Genomic DNA, 23,621 nt, shown 5'->3' with positions numbered 1-23,621 from the left:
TTGCCAAGAAGGTTTGGACCTGATACAGCAAGACAGGGAACTTTTTTTGGCGCGATTTATAACAATGGACGAAACATGGCTCCATCATTACGACCCTGAAACGAAACCGCAGTCTATGACATGGAAAAGGCCATCATCTCCAACTCCGAAGAAATTCAAGGTGGGCCCATCTGCCGGTAAGGTCATGGGCTCTGTTTTTTGGGATGGTAAAGGGGTCGTAATGATTGAGTATCTCGAGCATGGAGCCACTATTACGGGCACTTTATATGCCAAACAAATAGCAACATTGCGCAATGAGATCCGTGAAAAACGGCAAGGTAAACTCTCGAAAATTGTGTTGTTCCATCAGGACAATGCACCGGCACACAAGTCCGCCGTTGCAATAGCTGCAATACGTGATGCTGGGTTCGATATCCTTAAGCATCCTCCGTATTCACCAGACCTCGCCCCTAGTGATTTCTACCTATTTCCGAGATTGAAGGAATACCCGAGAGGCAAGAAATTTGAAGAATGGAATTTTAAGTTTAGAAAAAAGATATACTAAGTGTATTATGCTAAAAGGTGAATATGTCGAAAAATAAAATATTATTTAATAAAAGTTGTATATAACATACTCATTCTCACTTTTTATTGAACGCCCCTCGTATATTCATTCCACTCTTCAATCCCTTTTCTACATAATATTAGGTCTACTTGGGCGGTTTACGCGTCATTTTTTTGTTTGATATCTTGTAATCAAAAATCTTTTATAAGTTACAAGAAATCAAACAAAAAATTGACTTGTAAACCGCCCAAGTAGACTTAATATTATGTGGGGCGAAAGTACACGTATGGATGCATATGTAGTTGTGCACGCACACATACATACTTAGTTTCGGCGGACAATCAGAGATGGTGCTTTCAAATGAGTTTCCATAAAATGCTTCAAGAGGGCTCTCTTTACCTATATACTTACTTTACTCTTTGCTTGACCTCATGATTTTATAAATTTTGCTAATAAAAGGGACAAATTATTATTATTATTTACAGGTACTTACAATAATTTCTGATCTTCTGCAAGAAACGATTGAGTTCTTCTTGTTCTCTTCGTATTATTTATACCCTAATGTTGTCACACTTATATAAATCTGCTATGATGTCTACATTTATCACACTATAGCGTGGTAAATTGATTGTTTATTTACAGGTATCCAATTTTTTGGTTGATTTAAAGTACACGTTCCACATTTGACAGCGATACATTTTTATTACAAAGTTTGAAGAATGTAGGGGAAGATAGGCACCATTCGTGCACTTTATAGACAGTCAGTGGTATATAGAAAGAGTCATAGGTACTATATAGGTATTTTTATTATGCTAGTAGGTATTATAACTTGGTTTGTACAATGTACGGAACTCTTGGATCGGGAGTCAGACTCGCACTTCACTGAATTGAATTAAATTATTTTAAGCCTTGTTTAATATTCATTTTTAAATATACCTATGTTTTAGGTGTGATGATTGCAATGTTTTTCCAACTCTGCAATGTTTCCTATGTAAAAAAAAATATTATCAGGTTCACCACCTTAGGACTAGAGTCTGTTCGGAAAGAGAAGAGTCGTGGAATGTATTGGGCCCCATACATTCCACGACTCTTCTCCTTTCGCAGAGATTCTATCTGGCATTGACTCCGTAGGGTGTCTCTATTTTGTATATACAACTTTTATTTTAAAAATGAAATATTTTTTACGGTATTACATACTAAAGTATTATAAGTTATATAACTGTGGTTGATGCAACTGGACCTTAATAAAAATAATAGAGTTCAAATTATCTTTGATAAAACTCACACCTTCTATTGTTGTAAGTACCCACATGACGGAAGGACTTTAATATAAAAGAGACAACTCGACCAATACTGTTATTTATTAAATTTATTTGTCAGAAGTAGATACACATCATACACTAACACTAAATGAATGACTAAGCAAATAGTCTATTGTTACAGAATTCATATATCTTCATTGCCTGCAAATGCAAATACCGTAAATTAAACATAATCGTATAGTGAAGTTGAGATTCGTTGCTAATAAAATATTTATCGTTGCTATCTAGATAACTGCCAAATCTCCCGACATTCTCCGTTCACGTATTTCTTTCCATCAGGACAGTTGTCGGGTACAGTTATCATGTTCCCTAGACGTGCTGGTGTCGTAGTAGCTGGCTTCAGAGTAGTGACATCTGATGCTTTCACTGTATTGGGTTCTTTTTCTGTGTTTGCCTCACGTCTGGATCTTCCTCGCGTGAGAGGCACACGATGCAATATAACTGTTGCATTAGCCTCGCGTCGTATAGAGCTATGAGGCTTTACTGTTGGTGCATTAGGCCCAAGATGTTCTATTACTGATGCATTGGCCTCACGAATGTCACGACGCACTTTATGTCCACCCAGCACGGTTAGTTTTCCTTTATCAAGCACTTTTATTGATCCGTTAGGCCCATCAAGTACGGTATCTTTTCCATTAGGTCTATCATGCACTTTTATTGAACCATGTCCAAGCACAGTTGCTGACTTATTAGGCCGATCATTGCGTGTTATCGCCCCATTGCATAAAGTCTGTGAAATGTAAAGTATGTAAGATAGAGTCGGTTCGGAAAGAGAAGAGTCGTGGAATGTATTGGTCCCATACATTCCGCCACTCTTCTCTTTCCGCACAGACTCCAGAATGTTTAAATTTAGCATTCAAAAGCTGCAAAATAGATATGGTTTAGGTACTTATTACGGAGAGAAAAAGTACGGATGTAGCAGTAACAACTCTATAAAGTAGGTAGGTATATTTGCTTGCTTTGAGTCGCAAATGATATGCAGAGTTAACATGGTCCTACCTTTAATAAATAAGTAGGTACCTATATTTTTCGTAAACGGACATTAACTTAAAAATATTTGATAAAATAATCTGATTTATTCCCAGAGTTGTAGACTTTTTCATTTCTGAAAAGTTAGGAAATACTTAAAATTTATTTAACCATAGACAACGTATTTGACAGCGAAACGAGCTTGTCATTGATTCTTGCGGAAACTCAAAACTTCAACTGTCAAAAATTTTCAAAGAGTTGTGGGCAAATCTATTTATTTATTAGCCATTAGCAAATATTGAACACAATATGATTTTAATATTCGTACACTGTCATCGACGTTGAAATGAAAAAGAGCGTCAGTTTAGAAAAGGTAAGTCCAACATTATTATTTGCGTATAAAACTTCTACATCGATTTTAACAGGTTCACGCTATACTTCCAACACCTAATGAATATTCGGCGTTTTGTCAAAATACTTTTTTAAGTGTATTATTGTATCATTTATGATTAAAGGTACCTAGTTTCATATAATTTTAGTAAAAAAATCCCTATAAATGTTTTTGAATACCTATTTGCAAATATCTGTATTTCCAATATAACACTTTAAACTCTCGCGTTTTTTACACAAACGCCGGAATTTAAGGTAAAAACAATGAAACTATATCGTGGTAGACCCGTTTGTGTAATTAAATATCTGTTCAATCGGGATATGCGAAATTCCGGATCTAAGCCATTGTGAGTACCGATAGCTCGTCATTTTTGGCTGAGACGAACTCTCATGATACTCACGCTCACGTTGATGACTGTCAGTAGTATCATAATGCCTGCCACCCTGAAGCCCCGCATTGCGATCTGAAACAGATTTCTACCCATTAGATACCTAACGTCGCGTGGTTAGTCGAAATCCCTGAGAGAAAACCCGGGGTGACATTCCGAAGTCTTCTTTCTAAATGGGGGCTGGGGGCTGTCATTTCATTTAGGTAACACATTTTTTACTAGTCATAGCAAAAATGTACAAGAACAGGCATCAATAAATGTACATAAGCGAAAAAAATTAACGAGTCAATATAATTAAGTAATCTACTTAAAACACCCTACTGTTTGTTGGCTTCTGATGGTGAGATCTTTAATCATCATATGAAACGAATAAAGAAAGAAACGTGATTAATTTTATTAGCAATCGTTAGTTTACGTAGAACTCTTAGTCCGTGTCAGCAATATATTTGTTGCTCACGTAAAATTCATTAGGTAAGTTCCAGTGGCGAGGTGTCACTCTTCTGGTACTAGTTTAAGGTACTTAATTGTCTTGAAAATAGGCAGCCGGTGTGTATCAACTTTGCATATTGCCTCGTCATTATTATAGCTCTCGCGGCAAATGATGGTTCCCCTATGACAGAGTTCCTACAATTCCCTTTAGGTTGGGCTTAGAAGAATAGAATAGGTATGATTTTACCATGGATTTCTAAAGAAATTTATTCGCTAAACTTCCAAAAAATGTGTAGTAGGTAGGTACACACATTTTACGTACCTAACACCTATAGCTAACAGCACTCTTATTTCCTATAAAAATTGTACTTTCATAGGGACCATTATTCGACGCGAGAGGTAGGTGATTTACGTATACTATTGTTACTATTTAATTATTTATAACTCACAATTTTTATCAGATCTCGTCTTCCTCAGATATATGATGCAGAAATAGTGTCTCATGTAAGAAACAGCTCTTATATACGCCGATTTCCCGAGTAAGTGCTTATTGTTCTTCTCACATACCTACGTATAACATAATAGATAAATATTGTTTTAAATACCTGTTACTACCTAATTAACTTTGGCGTTTATTTAAGAAGTTGGTTTTTTACATAGTTTACTAGCATAGACATACACATACAATACATACATAATTACCTATTCGATACCTATTCGATACATAGTATGTATGTCTAGTTTCGTAACTAACTCCTTAAACAAAAGTTCCTAAACACCTTTTGGAAAGTTCTTAAAAAAATCCAGGATTTTTTTATAGGAATAAAATTCAGTGTCTTTCTTTGCGAAAAATTTCCTTCAGCACATCCAAATTGATATACAGGTGAGTAGCAAATATATTACTTCAAAATTTTCACCAGTTCGCCGTAAGCCAGGAACCCTTAGACCGTTTTCACATTGTCTGTCCGTACAGTCAGCAGCAGAAGTTGCTAAGCGGGCGAGGCGAGGTGTTCAAAATGATCTTGACGCGACTTTATTATTACGAGAATAAGAGCTCTTGGACTCTTGAAGAAAGACAGCTACTAAAGAGTGGTCTATCTATGGCACAACTTTGCAACAACGCTTAAAGTCTATTTTTTTATTCCGTAGACTAAAATGACATTTCATAGTATGAACATCATGTGTCATTTCATACTATGAAATGTCATTTTAGTCTACGGAATAAAAAAATAGACTTTAGGTACTTTTCAGCAATAAACAAATTATTAAAAGAAAAAATAAATATAAAAAGGCATTTTTTATATCTTTGTGGTCGTATCCGTCATCCCATATCAGATCGGACAATGCTCTTGGTATACCTATCGTCGTCATCACATTCATAATGTTGAGACTTTAATCTTCAACTTCCTGTTTTCGAATACAATTTTAAGTAAGGTCAATACGATTAAGTGTGACATACGGATAAGTGTGGCATACGGTTTGTCGACCGTCATATTGGGCTTGTTTACACATTCATTAGTGAGATTAGTGTTTATTGCGAGTTCATACATTTGCCACTAAGCGCAAGTAGGAAGTAGCCAATGTATGAACCCCCAATTAACACTAATCAATGTATAAACAGGCCCCAATGAGAAAGCCAGCCACACTTGTCCCTACGCCATCGCCACACTTAGGTACCCGTATTGATCTTTTATACCTATTGGCTTGCTAGTTCCACCATTTTAAGCTGTCACTTCAATCTTGCAGCGTTATAATTGCTCCCAAGAGAAGACTTCGGAACACGCTCGAAAATTATAGTGAAATATATTCCATCGTCATTCGGCCTAAACTTCACAGGAGTTGTTCTTTTTCTGAGCTGGCCACCAACTGCAGCGACAGCAGTAAGTCTTGTAAAGTAGCTAGGTAATTTACAATAATGTAATTCAGAAACCATTACTCCTTATCCTTCTCCTGTTCATATTTTTTTTTTGAGTTTTCTGGTGACAGTAAAGTAAAGTAGAGTACCTAAAATAGAAAATGCAAATAATGTAAACAAACCAATTTACCTTCATTATTTCGTTATCTCGCACTTTTTAATGACAAGCCGTACGTGACTTTACTAACAGTTTTTACACTTAAATAATTTATTTGTTATATCAATGTCTAGTTAAAATATATGTTAATTATTTATGTTTCAATGAAAACAACCTTCGTCAAAGTATTAGGTTGTCATATATGTTTACATTATTTGCCATTTCTATTGAATTCGATTTTAAGTACGCGCGAGATACCGTCGACGTCGAGAGTCGGGACGCACTTGTTTACTCGCTTTTGCCTAAGTTTTAGTTCTTATCTAACTACCACCTGATATAGCAATCCAATATAAGGAACTAAACCTTAATACTTAGGTTGGTATTGTCGCTATACTATGATAACTAGCCAAGTTACAGGCCAACTTGAGAACTTTCCTGTTCAAAATTTGTGGTTAAATATTGTTATTTGTTTTTTTAGGCTTTGTCAAACAAACAAACGGTATATCAGTGCAGAGATACAGTAGTAAATCGTTCTATGAGCAATCAGGAGACGCTGTGGTGAAGTACTGCTCGAACTCTACGTCCAGCACTGCACACACTCACATGTCGTGGAATCATAAGGGAAAGTGTGTAGATTTTAAATAGTACTATTTCACCTTTCTTAGCTGTAAAATTGTATAAATAACTATTCTGATTGTACATATCAAGTGGTACGTATTTCATATTAATATGTATATATATTTTTAGTCCTAGCTATTTCATTTCATTTATTCCTTTATAAAACATAGTTTTACACGTCAATTAGGTACCTTTCATATTTACAACTATTTATATCTAAATGAAGGCGGTTAGTTACATAACAACACAACAGTCTACAGGTAGGTATATAATATTAAATTGGTTAAGATAAGTCAGGTGGTCACAATTTACTCGTATTATATAATCTGGGTGTTTATGACGAGTTAAATTCATATTTAGTTTGGGATTGTGAACCAGTTCAAGAGTGCACGCCGTTGAAAATAAGAATAGCTATACGAATGCTTGCAATACCCTTTTTAGGTTGCCAGGTTTTCTATAATTAATTTGTAGCAACTATATACCATGGTTCGCAATAACCGATTTCTGAAAATTTGACACGATCTTATTTATAAAGCCATAAAAGCCTGACCCTTATTTTGTTACGCTTTTCATGAAACATGCGGTATTCTTCATGCGGAATTCTAAGTTACAATTACGACACTAAAAATTAAGCATGTGGCAGGCCACCACATTCGCTGACAGGTCAGATGTGTAGGTAAAAGTGGGTGATGTGTGGTGCAGTGGATCGGGAAAAGTGGTGTGCTCGTTTCGGAGGCCAAGATCCTCTTTTATAAAATTGCTGTAGACCTTACGTTTACAGCAATTTTATAAGTGATGGATCTCATTGGAACATTTAGAAAACTCAAATAGGTATCTATATTGTGTTCGTAATTTATGCTAAGAGTAGATAGGTATTGTAATATAATGCTTATTTATTGCATAAGGTCGCAAAAGAAGAAAACAGCGATGAACGAAGACACGTATGGTTCAAAGTTTGCTAAGGAGTTCGCTCAAAGCAACCAAATAGATTTAGCGCCCGAAAGTAGCCACCCGGAGGACTCCAGGTGCGTTATTCTATCCGAAATACGTAGTTCTTTTTGTTTGAATCACATTATAAGCTTTGAAGACAACACGTAAACAACAACTGACAATCAAATGTTGCTGTCATCCCAATGACATCATACCAACCATACTTCTATTCGTATCCCTTATACGGGCTCGGTAGCCGAAGCCAACACATACTACACATAGAGCCTTTTCCACAGTTTAACGAAATGTAGGGGATACGCCGACATTATGCGAAAGTCATGTACTCATCATGTCTGTCTGTCTGCTTTTACCTTATTTTTTCAAACGCTTTTGATAATTCATAAATCATTTATTTGCATGAAAAGGGTACAGTGACAGAGGTTCATGATATGCTTTTTAAAGCATAAACCAAGTTTTTTTTTTTAAAGGTAAATTGAATAGACCGAATCGCAAACGGTCGATGGCGCAGGCATAGCTAATAAGTAGTAGCTATGTCACTCACTAATAATTTATACGAATAGATACATGTTTTTCACCGTTCATACTTTCCGAAAAATTTTCTGCACAATTATTACTTATTGGTAGAATTTTTTGACAGACATATTAAAAATGCCAGAAGTAACAAACGCATTCGTCACATATTTTGCTTAAAAATAAATATTTTTAATTTTCTAACCTTGCCTATGATGATTGGTTATATATTTCAGCGCGGAGAGTTCTGATCATGACGCCTACAGGCGCAAAATGTTTCCCTTCAAAAGCACTCCGAGTGGTAATCTAAAGGTGCAATCCAATCAGGTATTACAATCAACATTTTAAATAAATAATATTTTATAACTAAATCTGGAAGCGTGTCCAGATTTAAAAATACAAGAATTGCTCGTTTAAAGGTATTAGATTATACCAATACCTATCTCATAAGATCGACTTTAGGTCAAAAATATATTTACAACACCTTATTCTCAATCGTGCCTGGTAAAGATGTTGAACTCAATTTTACCAATATTTATTTAAAAGCGAGCAAAATTTTTACTTAATACATATAAGTATCATATTTCCAAAATATGTAGGTATAACGACATGAAATATTTATTATTGATACCATGACGTCTGGTCTGAGGCAGTCTCTGCTCGCAATTGCTTATTGTTGGATATCTGACGAGTGTAAGAAATTCAATAATGTAGATAAACTTTATGTGGAGAGTAACATTTTTGTGATATTATTTGTATACAGGTAGTATTTCAGTCTTCGACCGTGGGCGTTCTTTTGGCAGACCCTACACAGGCTAAAGTAAAAGTAAAATTTGAAGGAAAAGCAGCAGGCGAACCGGATGACGACAGCGAAATTAACGACGTTAGTCTTTTATTTTAATATGTTTCGTCCGTAGAATGCGACAGACAAATCTCATGATGCATCAATGTTGAATCTCATTGTTTATGCCTTTAACTAGTTATAACTCGATAGTCACGTTTATTTAGTGTGTTGTCGCGAACTGATTCGTAGACCTTATTTCCTAGCAGTAAATGTTTTTGTGTGTATGAAATAGCTTAGCTAACTTTGTAGGTAATATGTTGCGTTTCTTCAAAAATTATGTAAATAACTTTTAAGAAATGACACCTGACCGGCTAGCATGAGTTGCGTTCTCGCGCGCGATTTCATACTTGTCGCACTATATGTATGGAGTCGCGAGCAAGAACGACAGTTACAGTCAACGTGGCCAAATATATCTGATACTTTTGTTTCCATAAAAATAAGCATGAGTCACAATACAATATATATTCAACCATTGGCCGTCACTATCTATTTGGTGCTGACTATACAAGCTACAGTTTTAGCTACAGATGTTCAATTTGCGGATAGTGTCTAAAGAATTGGAAAAGTTCTCGGAAATTTTAGGAAAATTTCACTTGAAAGGAAACTTTAGTATTCATTTCCTATACAAAAAGACAGTAGTTTCGTAATTTTTCAAATTGGAAATTTGTCCATTTTGGAAACTTGCCGACGGCACATTAGTACAGTTGTGTAGTAACTACACTGTAGTTGTAGCAGTGGTGGTCCAATAGGAAGACTCTTTCTGATAAAAGGTGAAAAACGTGGCTTCCGTCTGTATTACAAATTTCATGTTTAAGAGATTGGACTGGTAGTTGGTAGGTACCCAATCCAAATAAAATTGTATATCAAATCAAATTATACATTTCCAGCCATCGGGCACATGTCACAGCGAATGTGGTGGCAAGCCGAAACTGTCCGAAGCGAAACATGCGAAAGGCAAGGACTTGGAGAGCTTCGGCTTCGCACAGTACGAGCCGGTGGACTGGCTGCGAGTCCAGTTACCCAAGAAACAGGATCTCTTTCAGGAGTTCTATCGACGTGTACATAACTACGTGTAAGATTATTTCCATCACACTTGCTCGAAAACGGCGTTGTTACACGTAGGCGATGCGGTCTGTAAATGCTAAATTTCGTCCTAGGGCTGTACGTAAGAAATTAGGTTGAATTTTAATTTTATTTCCCTTTTTTCCTCACAAGTGGATAATAAAAAACATTGTATGTCCCACAAGTGATACAGAAATTACGAACTTATGTTAATTAAGCTTCAATTTACACTCGTTTGACTATTGTAGTTTACCGCCCTTAATACACAATGTACTTTATCCCGGATTTTTTCCATGACCAGAGTTTTTACCCATGTTGATTTTATATATGTTAATTCCATTATTTACGAGTATTCTGCTTGCTTCGACACTGTTATATGAAACGTATACAGCTAAACTACCTACGATACCAAAAATGTAACCAATTTTGCGATTGTGGTAAAAAAAGTGATACATATTTATAAATGGCTTGAGCTTATTAATTTCCCTTCGATTATTGCCTTAGAATTGCATCGTTTCTACTTGATAATAATTGTTCACTGTAAAAAAACCCAGAAATCAAATATTTTTGCTTGATTTACTAGTCATCCGATGACGCAGTACCAACAGTAAAAGGTGTGTTTTCCCGCCCTGTAAAACTTATCCGTTTACGGCCATTCTACTGATCAAATAGATCGATAATCGTGCAATTGTAATTTTAGCAACACCGACACAGTAATTCACATCGGCGATGAAGAATTCCACTGTCATCACATAGTATTGCAAGTGTATTCGGCATTTTTCAATGCTAACACGCAAAAGGATATTACACTGCCAGCAGTAAGTTTTGTTTATGCAACAGAATTACCACACTTCATCAGATCATAATACGTTACCAAATATATAATTAGCAACCTCTCTAGTAACTTCGTCGATTCGGAACCTAATTTCTAGACTTTCGCTTGATAAGAAAAGCGGCCAAGTGCGAGTCGGACTCGCCCATGAAGGGTTCCGTATTTAGGCGATTTATGACGTATAAACAAAAACTACTTACTAGATCTCGTTCAAACCAATTTTCGGTGGAAGTTTACATGGTAATGTACATCATATATTTTTTTTAGTTTTATCATTCTGTTATTTTAGAAGTTACGGGGGGGGGGGACACACATTTTACCGCTTTGGAAGTGTCTCTCGCGCAAACTATTCAGTTTAGAAAAAAATGATATTAGAAACCTCAATATCATTTTTGAAGACCTATCCATAGATACCCCACACGTATGGGTTTGATGAAAAAAAAAAATTTGAGTTTCAGTTCGAAGTATGGGGAACCCCAAAAATTAATTGTTTTTTTTCTATTTTTGTGTGAAAATCTTAATGCGGTTCACAGAATACATCTACTTACCAAGTTTCAACAGTATAGTTCTTATAGTTTCGGAGAAAAGTGGCTGTGACATACGGACGGACAGACAGACGGACAGACAGACAGACAGATATGACGAATCTATAAGGGTTCCGTTTTTTGCCATTTGGCTACGGAACCCTAAAAAGACACACGAATGTAAAAAATTCGTGACAAATTTCGCACGAAAGCTCAAAATATGAACTTGCTTCTCGTTTTTCACCTGCACCTCGCAATTTACTGTTCTCCCGGCTCAGTTACGTTTCCAGGTCAATCAGTGTGGAGCCCCTCTAACGTTAACAGAAAAGTGGACTGATAGGTATGGTTTTATTTCAGGCTCGCGTCACGCCACAGGCGTTTCAAACGTTATATGAATGGATGATTTTCAGCGGACCGGAAAGCAACCGGGTACTTAAACGGGAAAATATACTGGCACTATTTTGCGCAGCACAGTTTCTGGCTATTAAAGGTTACGTAGATTCTATTTATTTATTTTTTTCTTCCTATACTGCCACACTGGCAATGGACGTAAGATAAAATATGCGAAAAGCCAACTTGAGCTAAAATTGGCTATAAAGGGGCGCCCAGAATCATGCAAAGTAGAGAAGAACAAGTGGACCCAGGCAAAGCCCAATTAACGCACTGTAGCTCCTTAACTAAATTATCCATTGTGTATATTTATAAGGGCTCATTTAGACGGTGCGAGAACTCGCATGCGAGTTTCATTACATTGCGTCATTTGATCGGTCGGCTGAATTGACATTGACGTAACCTCAATGGTCCGCAATGTAACTAAAATCGTATACGAGTTCGCGCGCCGTCTAAATGAGCCCTAAGTGTACACACTATGAAAGGATATATAGTTTTAACTTTTATATGATCAATAGATTTAGAAGATCAATGTTGGGCGTTCATTGCTAACGAGTCCTTGATAAACGAAGATACGGCATTTGCGTTGTTTCGAGAAGCACGGGCAAAAGGCATCAAGGAAGTCATGGATTTAATGGTAAAATTGGTTATTTTAAAGAGTTGATAAAGTTTTTATTAAAATAGCAGGTAATAGGTATCATACTTCGAGTTTGTAAATAATCTGATTATGTGCACTCCTGGGACAAACAGTCCTTTTTTGGATACCCCTATCTACAAAATTATTTGATTTTGATCGTTGTTTTTCGTTTACTTTTTAATCCATGCGTGGTGCCCGCAGGTACCACGGGTACAAAGGTTTTTCCTACCTTTGGTGGCATCGAGAGATTTCTTTGGTCTAGAATTGGATGAGATCTTAATGTTCTTAAGATCAAATTACATCTGCGTCACCAGGTATGTGTAATTTGATAGTAGATAAAGGGTTTAATAATTGGTGCAAGAAAAATGAACGGGGTTCGGAATAAATTCTGTTAAATGGGATATCTAATTTCCTAAAATTCTATCACCAATGCAAAACATGTCATTCATTGACTTCTCGTTCAAGTTTCATCTGTTTGCCTTTTTTGACGCAAATATTCTGATATCGATTAAAACCAAACTGTTCAACGCTTAATAATTGTCTCAGTGAGATAGAAGTCCTAATGGCTGGAGTGCGATGGCTGCACGGCGACTGGCCGGAGCGGCGACGGCACGCAGCCGACGTGATGCGCTGCGTGCGTTTCGGCCTAATCTCGCCCTGGCAGCTAGTCGACATCAAGCGGAATCCCGACAACGCTGAGATTCTGGAGATCGTCAACGACCCTGACGTTCAGCAGATGGTCGACGATGGACTTGCGTAAGTCACGTAAAGACTAGCCGAGCTTATCTGTAACTAGGAACATTTGAAATAATTGGAGTGAAATACCTAGTTCTATTATAACTCCCACCTCGTGAAGATCCCGGGGCACCATACGGATACGTTGCGATCTATAATGTACCCTATTATTCTTATATAACTTGTCCACTTCTACATAATTAAACTATTGTAAAAAAATTAAGAAATTGTGTCAGGGAACACGTCCCACTATATTAGTTTTGAAGTATGTACTTAATGATTTCATTTTAAAAAGATTGCGTAATGAATCATACGGATTTTTTTGAGTACCTAACGTCATAAGGGCTGGTGTAAGTGGGTGGGAGTGGGTTACCAGGTAGCACCAAAGTGCTAATTGTTTGATGCGAGGAAATTACCTGGGTTTTTTTAAGTTGATGACCTTAACAACACAATTACGTGTATTCAGAGAAGTTATCTTAGGGAGCTGGTAATTACAAATAATATTTAGTACCTACCTAGTTTAAGAGTGATTTTCTGCTTACAGCTACGTCATCATAAAATACTGGTACGGCAACAACTCCAAGAACTATTACCATTGGATAGATGTTCTTGGTCTCACGGAACCAGCTGAAAGGAATTGGATTGGAGAAGAAACGGTAAACAAAACATTATTAAAATTTTAAGGCGTTTTTGAAACGTCCATGCAGTGACGCTTACGTGCTGTACCTATATCAATGACTGGTACCCACACTGGTACCTATGCAAAACGACCTGACGATATCGTGATCTTTAGGTTATTCTTTTGTAATAAATTCGATGTTTAATATACAATAAGCTGCCGGTCTCTTACACAAAAATGTAGATAGGTACCTACTCGTCATCATTTTGTACGGCTGACCTTATTACTAGTAGAAGAGTTACCATTAGAATACTCAGCTACATAATCATTTACACGTAAAGTATGACCCAATACATAGAAACATGTGTTGACGCAAGTTCTAATAAGTACTTACTAAATCAATAAAGCATGACAATAAGGAAAACCAAGCCTGTCTGCAGTTAGATTTGTTAACGGCCAATTGGTGAACAATACCCAATAAACCGCTGTATTTATCTATTGTTTACCCACATGACTGGCCCCAAAACATTAATTTCGCAGAATAATACTGTGTTACGTACATATTTATGTCCTAAAATCTTTAACTCTTATCTTAATCGGTGTCTATTTATGATCGTTTATTTTCATAGAATTTATTACAAATTGTCATTGTTGCTGATTCTAATTTGCTACATTTAGGTATATTAGAGAGTGGTGCTTATACATCAAATCTCCTAAGATTTTAAATACATTGTCATCTAGGTACTTATCCTGTTTCTTATTTATATAATCTATTTTTTATTTATATAATGTTAATGTTGCTATATTGATACATCACATAATATTACAGGAAAAATATAAATACACCCCTAAATACAATTTTAATTTTATATTTAACATTGCTATAAATAAGGGCTAAAAATGCACGCGTAGACATTGCTTACAATATAGTCGCACTTTAGGAATACTCGTATCAATGAAAAATAACATTTGGATAAATGTCATCACCTTTACAGAATCATATCACGTTCAAGGACTTCCTGAAATACCTTGAACAGTTCATGGCGCCCAAAGACCAAGTTTACCAGCAGATGGCCCTCATGCAACCGCCACGGAGAAATGATGACATGCCCGGTATCCATATCGTCTATTATCTTGAGTCATAATTCTATTACATTAAGGGCTCATTTAGACGGTGCGAGAACTCGCATGCGAGTTTCATTACATTGTGTCATTTGATCGGTAGGCTGAATTAATGTAACCTCAATGGTCCGCAATGTAACTAAAATCGTAGGTATACGAGTTCGCGCGTCGTCTATATGAGCCCTAATTCTTCCATCTAGAATTTATCATTCTCAACAGTTGATTTTGTATGTGAATGAGTGGGTAATTTGACTACTAAGGCCAGATTTACTCGTGGATTAGTTTTAAGTGCAAGTCCATATATTTTCTACTGCTTTTTACTGCTAAACAAGACTGAGGGTATGTTTATATATTGATTAGTGTTTAGTGTGAGTTCATACATTTGCTGTACGGCGAACTCGCACTAATCACTTATCAATGTCCCTCAACAGACCCTCTTCAATGTGTGAATGGGATCTAAATTTCAATTTCTAAATAGCCCCAATATTTTTAGTTGTCTACCTAAAACTCATAAATAAAGCGAGCCTATGACTATGACCACTTCTACATTACAGTAACGATTGTACTTAAAATTAGACAGCCTGTATATTTTAAGATAGCAATCCAGCCAAAACAGCTTTAAACATAACATGTTTATGTAGGCAGTCTTCGCGGTATGGACGCTGATATAATGGACTCACGAAGACCGAAACTGGACTTACCTCTGCCAACGACGCTTAAAGGGTTCACGGGAGATAAGGAAAAGTTTCCTATGAGCGAATTATTTATGGATCAGAGGAAGGTAGGCCCTTCACCGTTAACAGCTTAATCTATCAAATAATATTAGGGTCACTCACGAATTTTAAGTCGATTTTAATGATGCTGCTCGGTACGGAATAGAACATGTCGAGCGATTTTCGACTACCTACATATAGGCAAGTTTTTAGTAAAGTTGCTTATGCTTAATGGTTAAAATTTGATTCACATAATGACACTAAATACACATGTTGTCACTATGCACCATCGAGTAAGGCTTTTGTGGCAAAACCGAGGGTTTCGACTAAGTACTTAATGCCTATTATTTAATTTTCGTGTCCTAAATGTCCTAAAATTTTCGAAATGTACAATTGAATGGATACATGCACATAAACTTTACGTATTATTTAAATTCCCCAGTAGTAGGTATCGTTGCAAAATAACTGTAATACTGATGCAAAAGCTTTGCAAAACCGATAGTTTTAAAATTTACTTGGTCAATTTTCAAAGTAAAAGCAACATAAACCACGTAGGTACTCATAGGGTTATGTGCGGTAAGAGAAACATAGTTTCTTTTGCTCGAGGCGAGAGAAGCAGTATGAGGATTCCCTACAATAAGTGTTTCTCTATTTCTGTTGTCATCTAACATTGCAATATTATAGAATAAAGACCGTAGTCCGCCTTCGGGCCAGTCTCCGTCGACGGCCCCTCGTGAGGAAGATCTGGCGATGCAGATGAAGAGGATGCGGACCGTGCTGCACGGCAGGAGCGAGCAGGCAAGAGAGGTACGAGTAGTGTCACTGGAAACAAATGAGCATCCATTTTACGAAAAAAAAACCATCGTTTTTGAATAGCGTTGTGGCCCAGAATAGTTCTGAATGTAGCATATTTTTTAAGTAGAACACTATTTAGGTATTAGGTACCTACACTTTTTTTCAAATTTGAGTTCTCAGAATCACGAGATCTTGCGGGAGAAAAATATTTTGCCCTTTAATTTCCAAACATTTTTCGATCCTTCCATTGCGTTACCGTCATACTCGTACAAAGTCTATGAAAAATGGTAACCGAATGGAAATAAAAAGGTTGGGAGTGTTTTTTTCTCCTAATTAATAAGTAAGTATTCTCGTAATCATTATTTTTAGTGTTTATTAGGAATACCCACTACTTATACGATAGTTTATAATTAAACATATAATAACGTGAATGTTTTCTTACTATAGGATCGAAAGCGAGCTATACAAAGTAAATTCCACCTGCCCGCGCACCGTCCGCAACTGCAACAGATTCAGATGTGTCTGTTGGAACAAGATAATGTACCATTTTTTTATTATTTATTTACGAGTATTTTAAACTTATTATTTATTTTTTATAGTTTCACGGACGGCAGATCATAACTTACGGAGGTATTTCAAAAAAGTGCCGTTTAACTGCATATTCATCCGAATAGGGATGATGACAATTATTGAATTTTATAACAAATTTCTAGTAAAATAGAGAGCAAACAAGCAATTTATCACAATAATCTATACATTAAAATAAAATATGGAAATGTTACAAGAATACAGGACCTGAAAGTTACAAAATTTAAGTTTTTTTTAAACTATAAAAACGATAAAAGTAAGGGTACCATTCGATTCCTTACATTTTATCAAAAAAAAATATTGTATAGCAACTATGTACATAAACGCAATATTTCACCGACAAAAACGCAATTTTCTTGTTTTGTCCATACGTTAAGATGGGCTCTCAGAGACCTTGACGTCACGTTCATTTATCGTTTTGTTAAGGGCGCTTCGCGAGCGAAGTGCGACTGTCGGCCTTTGACTATAATTTCTGACTTTTGTGTTACTTTAATGCAATGGGTCCCATATAGACATTAAATCCTAAAAACAAACCCAATCCATTGATACCATAAATGAAAATTAGTCATGTAGCCTATTCTAAAAAAGAGGAGGTTCCCAATTGGCCGCATATGTTTTTATGTCTCATCCTCAAAACACTGATAGTTATACTATACCTACATATATTTTTAGTGTTTTATAATGTAGCTTTGAGAGTCTTCGGCAAGCTCGATTCTCCATACAAACGTAGTTACGCTCTCATTTTAAAAAGAGTAGTTAGAATGCTCTGAAACTTTGTACTTACATTAGGATACAGCGAATTTAAGTTTTTCGTACAAAACTTGTTTTTGCTCTATTTCGTTTGTTTTATAAACTTGAGCTATATAAACTAATTACAGAATTAGATATAACTCATGCTATTGTATGTGCAAAGTGTCATTATAATCCAATACGTAGTTTCCAAATGAGAACGAAACTCCGTTTATATGGAAAGGTGAAATTCGGCCGAGCTTGCTGGCGACTCTCAAGGGGCCCACTGATTAACAGTCCGCCGGACGCCGGACGGTATCGGCCTGTCAGTTGTTCGGAACTGTCAAATTTTTGTTCTAACTGACAGGCCGAAACCGTCCGGCGGACTGTTAATCAGTGGGCCCCTTTAATTGTCCCATAGAAGATGTTTGCCATTTCTTTTATCGCGTAGATCGATTTATTGAACCGGTATATTGCTATAGTTTATTTAACCGGTTCTTAATGGTGCTACACATAACATGCACCCGCATGAAGGACAAATATAATGTGATTATAAACGATGGTCTTACAGCTGTCGTCGAAACAGCGGGAGCAGGCATTCGACCCGCCAGAGAAGGACTCCATTGAAGAACTCAACACCAACCAGAGTGACACAAGCGACTCTGAACACATAATGCTTGTAAGATTTAAAAAAATAATTAGCTTTAGCAAGCTTTTATTTCGTTTCATCTGTCCCCGTTGTCTATCTCTCTATCTGTAATCAAATCGGTTTCCGATGAAGCTGAAAATGTTCATACAATATGTAAGTCGGATGACAATGCATTATTATCAAGCTGATCTGATGATGGAGATAGGGTGTGGCGATAGGAACTCTGTGATAAAACAACGCCATACGCAACCTAATTGTGTTTGGGGATGAAATTTTTGACAAAAACTTATTTATGAAACATGACGCTCTACCCCGCGTACGGTGTCAGATACCAATTCCTTAGCAGGTTTCGAAGGCTTCCTTTGTTACAGCGCTATGAGAGACGTCCGAGCGCAGCGGCAGCCTACTTGGCTGCTGCCACAGCTGCTATGGCCGGCACTAAGTAAGTAAAACTTTTTATATTTACTCTGTAACTGTGTTTCTCGTATTTACAACCTAAAGGGGCCAACTGATTAACGGTCCGCCGGACGGTATCGGCCTGTCAGTTAGAACAAAAATTTAACAGTTCCGAACAACTGACAGGCCGATACCGTCCGGCGGACTGTTAATCAGTGGGCCCCTTAATGCGTAGACATACATACTGTCTAAGACAATGGTCTAAGACTATAACAGAACTATGAAATGTGAAGTTCAAGCTCCTATAAAAGTATTACTGGATGGTCTCTGGGATCATAGCGCTTACTTGTTATCAATTATCATTCTAAATAGCATGGGATAAACTCGGCTACCTAAGTTGGAGTTGCCACGAGATTTGGAAAAGTGATACCTGATAATTATTCCAAGGACCTTACATTTACCATTGAGTTACGAGTATTTGTAGGGCGCAGACAGAGGCGTCATATAAAAGTATTCTGGATGGTCTCTGGGATCTTAACGCTTACTTGTTATCAATTATCATCCTAAATAGCATGGGATAAACTCGGCTACCTAACTTGGAGTTGCACGAGATTTGGAAAAGTGATACCTGATAATTATTCCAAGGACCTTGCATTTACCATTCAGTTACGAGTATTTGTAGGGCGCAGACAGAGGCGGCATCGTCGAGTGCTCAAAAGGCAGCAACAGCAGCAAGTGCGCCGGCGCCGGGGCGACAGAACAACACGAGTCCCACTATATCGCTCTTCAACCAATCCAAGGAATCTTTGGCAAGGAAGAATATGTGGGTACCCTATTTTTAATTTTCATGATGTTGCATTGTTGTATTATAGATACTTATTCTATAGGTACTTTGGACTTCAAGTTACACCGCATACTATAAATAAACACAACACACAATTAGTTAATTACTCACACCCATAACAATACGAATACGAACCAGTAAACTGGGGTTACTTTGAACCGCGGGGAAACATGGATCATTGATTTTTAAACTATAAAGAATTGGTTTCTGGACACGTTCATAATGTATTTCGGTTAAGTTGCCAAACACACCATAAAATTCTTAAACTTACGTTAAAAACACAACTCCCTATTTCTCAAATTTGGCTTTTCAAATATTGTTATGTAAATACAACGAAAACTATTTGTTATATTTAAAATTCATAAGGTACGTATTTAACTAGAAACATTTCACTTTCAGGAATAAATTATCAACATCTGTCCTAGGACCAACTAATAAGATCTACACTGCCGATGGCTCTCTGTTCAACTACAACAGAGAAACTGTGTTAGTGTTTGGAGGCATCGACCCTCATGCTAATTATGGCCTCGGGAGAAATACTGGGAAGGATATATTTAGGTAATACAAAAAAAAACAGAAACAAAATTGAATCATGATCTTTAATAAAAAAAACCTGCAGAGTATGCACAAAATAAAGGATGCTGTTTAGCAAAAATGTGTCAACCCACATTAATTTTGTAATAAAATGTCAACTTTAAACGTCAATTTTTTGAGTTGCCATCTTATTGCAAAATGAATGTGGGTTGATACATTATTGCTTATCAGCATATATTCACCGGTGACTCGCTCGTTGAATAAACTTGTCGTCTGAACACAGGTTCGATCCAGTAACTAACACTTGGGATATCGTCGGAGAACTTCCCGAGCCGAGACATCACCATTCAGTTGCTTTCCTGCGAGGAAGAGTTTATCTCGTTGGTATGAAATGGTTTCTATATTAGTTTCTATAATTGATTAGTATTATTTTTTTATGAATATAATCAAATACCTTCAGGTGGGTCAGATCCTCGGGACGATGACACACGTGGCAAATCAGTAGTGGTGTCTACCGTGTGGAGCTTCGAGCCGGTCACCCGGGCCTGGTTCAGCGAGTCCGGCCTCGCCGTGCCCAGGAAGAACTTCGGCCTCGTCGTCCACAAGATGGCTCTGTATGCCATAGGGGGACAGGATAAAAAGGGGAGGTAAATTTCAGACCACGTATAATGTACTCGCCTTTCAACGTATCGTTCGGCGAATGTAATATAAACTCAAAGTGTACCATACTTTAAAATAACATTATGTTACTTATGAAGAGCGCAGTAAACCGGATGTAGTGTCCATTGTTTGAAGATTTTATGTTGTCTCCAAGGCTTACTAAATGCTTTATTAATAAACCCAACCACGGTAAAACTGTTGCAAACACCATTTTCGAGTTTTAATGGAGACCTTAATCCAAAAAACCATTGCGATCTACCATCTTTCAGATTAGTTCTTTACAATTTGTAGTTAAGTGCTATGTAAATTAACATATGTATACGCTTGCAATCATTATGCAGAGTTCTCCGCTCTGTGGAGAAGTTCGACCCGGCCACAGGCTTCTGGAGCGAGGTGCGCTCGATGGGCGTGGCTCGCATGGCGGCCGCGGCCACCAAGTACCGAGAGTACATCTGGGTCGCCGGCGGTATGACCGGCGAGAAGAAGCGGCCCGTCTGCAAGGTCGTCGAGTGCTACAACTCGGAAACTAACCAGTAAGATTGAATACCTACTTACATTTTATCTTTTACCACACTACTTAGTAGCTCTTGCCAGTCATTTGTTTCTATTCGAAGTATAAGGCCAGTGGAAAGCACTTCAATTGATAAGTGGATCCATCGCAACTAGGGTTTGCAATCCGGATCCGAAATGTATGAAATTATCCGGATCTGGATCCGGATCCGCGGATATTCCCATACATTTCGGATCCGTCGTGCAAACCCTAATCGCAACCATCAATCCATCCATCGCGCACATTCATCTCGTCATTCATTTGGGGTACTTACGTACTTAGCAATTTAGCATCTGCTAGATCTTGCATAGTTCGTAATTTTTATATTGATAATAATTGGTAATAATTGCCTGTAGTTTTCTAGGAACGGCAACAGAAGGTACGGAAAATATATCTATGAAAACCAGGGCTAAACGTGTAGGTATATAAACGCACATGTCAATCTGAATGAAAAATGTCCTAAATCGATAAGTGTGAGATTGACGAGACAGATTTTCCAAGTATACACACAGCACTGCAACAGTGCAAGCATATCCATTTTATGAATTAAATTCATTCTTAAAGTGGGTATGCACTTTTGCAGCTCACTGTACAGTCAAAGAATTTAATTTCCTACCCATTTTGTACTTGTTCACAGTGATAATAGTAGGTCTCGAGCGACTTTCATATTGATTGTAACTGGGACAAGGTACGAAATGAGTCGGAAATTAAACTCAATATATAACTTGATACAATTTTGAGGTGGACGGCTATTTACGACCTGCGGTTTCCGCGCTGCTTCTCCACGCTGTTCGCGATGAACGACAAACTGTACCTCGTCGGAGGCGCCGGCAAAGTGTCCGAGAAAGTGAGTTCATGCCAAGTTTTTGTGGTAAAGATTTACTTATTTTACCGTTAGCGAAATGTGTACGTCTGACAAAACACAATGGCCTACATATTAATATGTTTTATGGACAAAAAGAAAAGAAACATTTTATTTAATCATGACTTCCAACACCTGCTAACATTTACAAGGTTCTGTAGGTAGTAGAAACTGAAATAGATGTCATACAAACTAAAGAAAAAGTGACTATACCCTCCAGTAGCCGAGGCCGGAACCGAAGACGCAAGGTCGTTTCAGGCCTCGGTCAGTGAAGAGTATGTCACATTTTCTGTACGCAACATCTATTATGTAGACTTATATTGACCGGGATATGGACCGTGATCCGCGTGTCGCGCGTCGAAATATCGGGAGCTCGAAAATAATACAAAAGGTAATCACGTTCCATATCCCGGTCGATATAAGTCTAGTGAATTTAACCCTGAATCATTCTAAACTGTTATCTATTATGTAATTTAGGAGAAAACTGCGAGCAGTGTCGGTGCTATAGACTACTGGGATTGGAAGTCGCGCAGCTGGAAGCAGCAGACAGAGATGTCTATTCCGCGCCACGGGCACGCCCTCGCGTACCTCGGCACGCAGATGATCATCATAGGTCAGTAAGAGTCACAATCAGCAGCAATTTTTATAACTAAGCGAGCGAAGGGTTAAAAACAAACTTACACGCGCATATTTGCTTAGCTACTTCTGATGCTGAAAATGTATGACTTTTATGACTAAAATATAACTTTAAAACTCTTGTAACCTAGTGAAGAACAATAATAATGTCCAAAACAAGCTTTACTACTTGTTTTGAAAATTTATTGATACCACTACTCGTAAATTTATCTGTTGAAGATATTTTATTTATTACTGATATAAAATTAACAACAGTGTTCGGAAAACCCGGAACAGGACGTAGCGGAATACAAGGATATCTATAATCGAAGATGTTTCCAGACAATTGACAATATTCTAGCTTTATTACATGTAACTACTGAAAATTCCCGAGCTATCAGTTGCCTCGGTATTTATCATTTGAATGATTATCCAGGCGGTGTTACAACTATCTACATGCGCGCTCTGAACAACGTGGAGTCGTTCTGCTGTGAACGCGAGGCGTGGATCAGGGGTGTCGCGTCCATGCCATCGCCTCTCTCTGGACACGGCGCCGTCACCCTACCACCGGCATCGCTCATGTAACCCTACCTTAACCCTACACTAAAACCTCATTCAATGTGAAAACCTGGCAGTTGGGATGGCTCAAAGTTACCGTCGTTTTGTTAAGCGTTGAATTGCGATCCTCCGAACGTGAGTTTTTAAAGTAGTATAAGATTCTTGAAACAAAGCAAAGGGAAAAATTGGTAGAGATATTACAGGTTGGCAAGCATTGGTTTTGATGCAG

At 37.3% G+C, this 23,621-nt stretch overlaps 2 protein-coding genes across 4 annotated transcripts; one reads left to right on the top strand and one right to left on the bottom strand.

The window, feature by feature from the left end:
- Nucleotides 1-1,947: 1,947 nt before the first annotated feature.
- Nucleotides 1,948-4,541, bottom strand: LOC134648769 (uncharacterized). Its single transcript, XM_063503324.1, has 3 exons — nucleotides 4,493-4,541; nucleotides 3,633-3,689; nucleotides 1,948-2,596 (listed from the first exon to the last, which is right to left on the bottom strand). The coding sequence occupies exons 2-3, from the start codon at nucleotides 3,681-3,683 to the stop codon at nucleotides 2,087-2,089; spliced, it is 561 nt and encodes a 186-aa protein (XP_063359394.1). The 5' UTR covers nucleotides 3,684-3,689; nucleotides 4,493-4,541; the 3' UTR covers nucleotides 1,948-2,086.
- LOC134648756 (uncharacterized) lies at nucleotides 3,046-23,571 on the top strand. Of its 3 annotated transcripts, XM_063503280.1 has the most exons (28): nucleotides 3,046-3,208; nucleotides 4,521-4,582; nucleotides 5,790-5,923; nucleotides 6,534-6,681; nucleotides 7,579-7,698; nucleotides 8,371-8,461; nucleotides 8,898-9,017; nucleotides 9,866-10,050; nucleotides 10,741-10,858; nucleotides 11,754-11,886; nucleotides 12,305-12,423; nucleotides 12,625-12,737; nucleotides 12,970-13,179; nucleotides 13,703-13,814; nucleotides 14,773-14,890; nucleotides 15,541-15,680; nucleotides 16,297-16,419; nucleotides 16,855-16,947; nucleotides 18,296-18,403; nucleotides 18,745-18,815; nucleotides 19,452-19,592; nucleotides 20,013-20,171; nucleotides 20,431-20,531; nucleotides 20,608-20,794; nucleotides 21,149-21,340; nucleotides 22,099-22,204; nucleotides 22,697-22,832; nucleotides 23,271-23,571. In XM_063503280.1, exons 1-28 carry the CDS (start codon nucleotides 3,182-3,184, stop codon nucleotides 23,417-23,419), a joined length of 3,516 nt encoding a protein of 1,171 aa, XP_063359350.1. In that variant the 5' UTR covers nucleotides 3,046-3,181; the 3' UTR covers nucleotides 23,420-23,571. The 3 variants fall into 3 exon arrangements, with proteins under 3 accessions (XP_063359350.1, XP_063359353.1, XP_063359351.1); XM_063503283.1 differs by lacking the exon at nucleotides 8,898-9,017; XM_063503281.1 differs by lacking the exon at nucleotides 16,855-16,947.
- Nucleotides 23,572-23,621: the final 50 nt, after the last annotated feature.

This window comes from Cydia amplana, chromosome 6 (genome assembly GCF_948474715.1).
Source record: "Cydia amplana chromosome 6, ilCydAmpl1.1, whole genome shotgun sequence".
Lineage (NCBI taxonomy): Eukaryota > Metazoa > Arthropoda > Insecta > Lepidoptera > Tortricidae > Cydia > Cydia amplana.
Note: the sequence above shows the minus strand (reverse complement) of the source record. Positions and strands in the feature narration are given on the sequence as shown.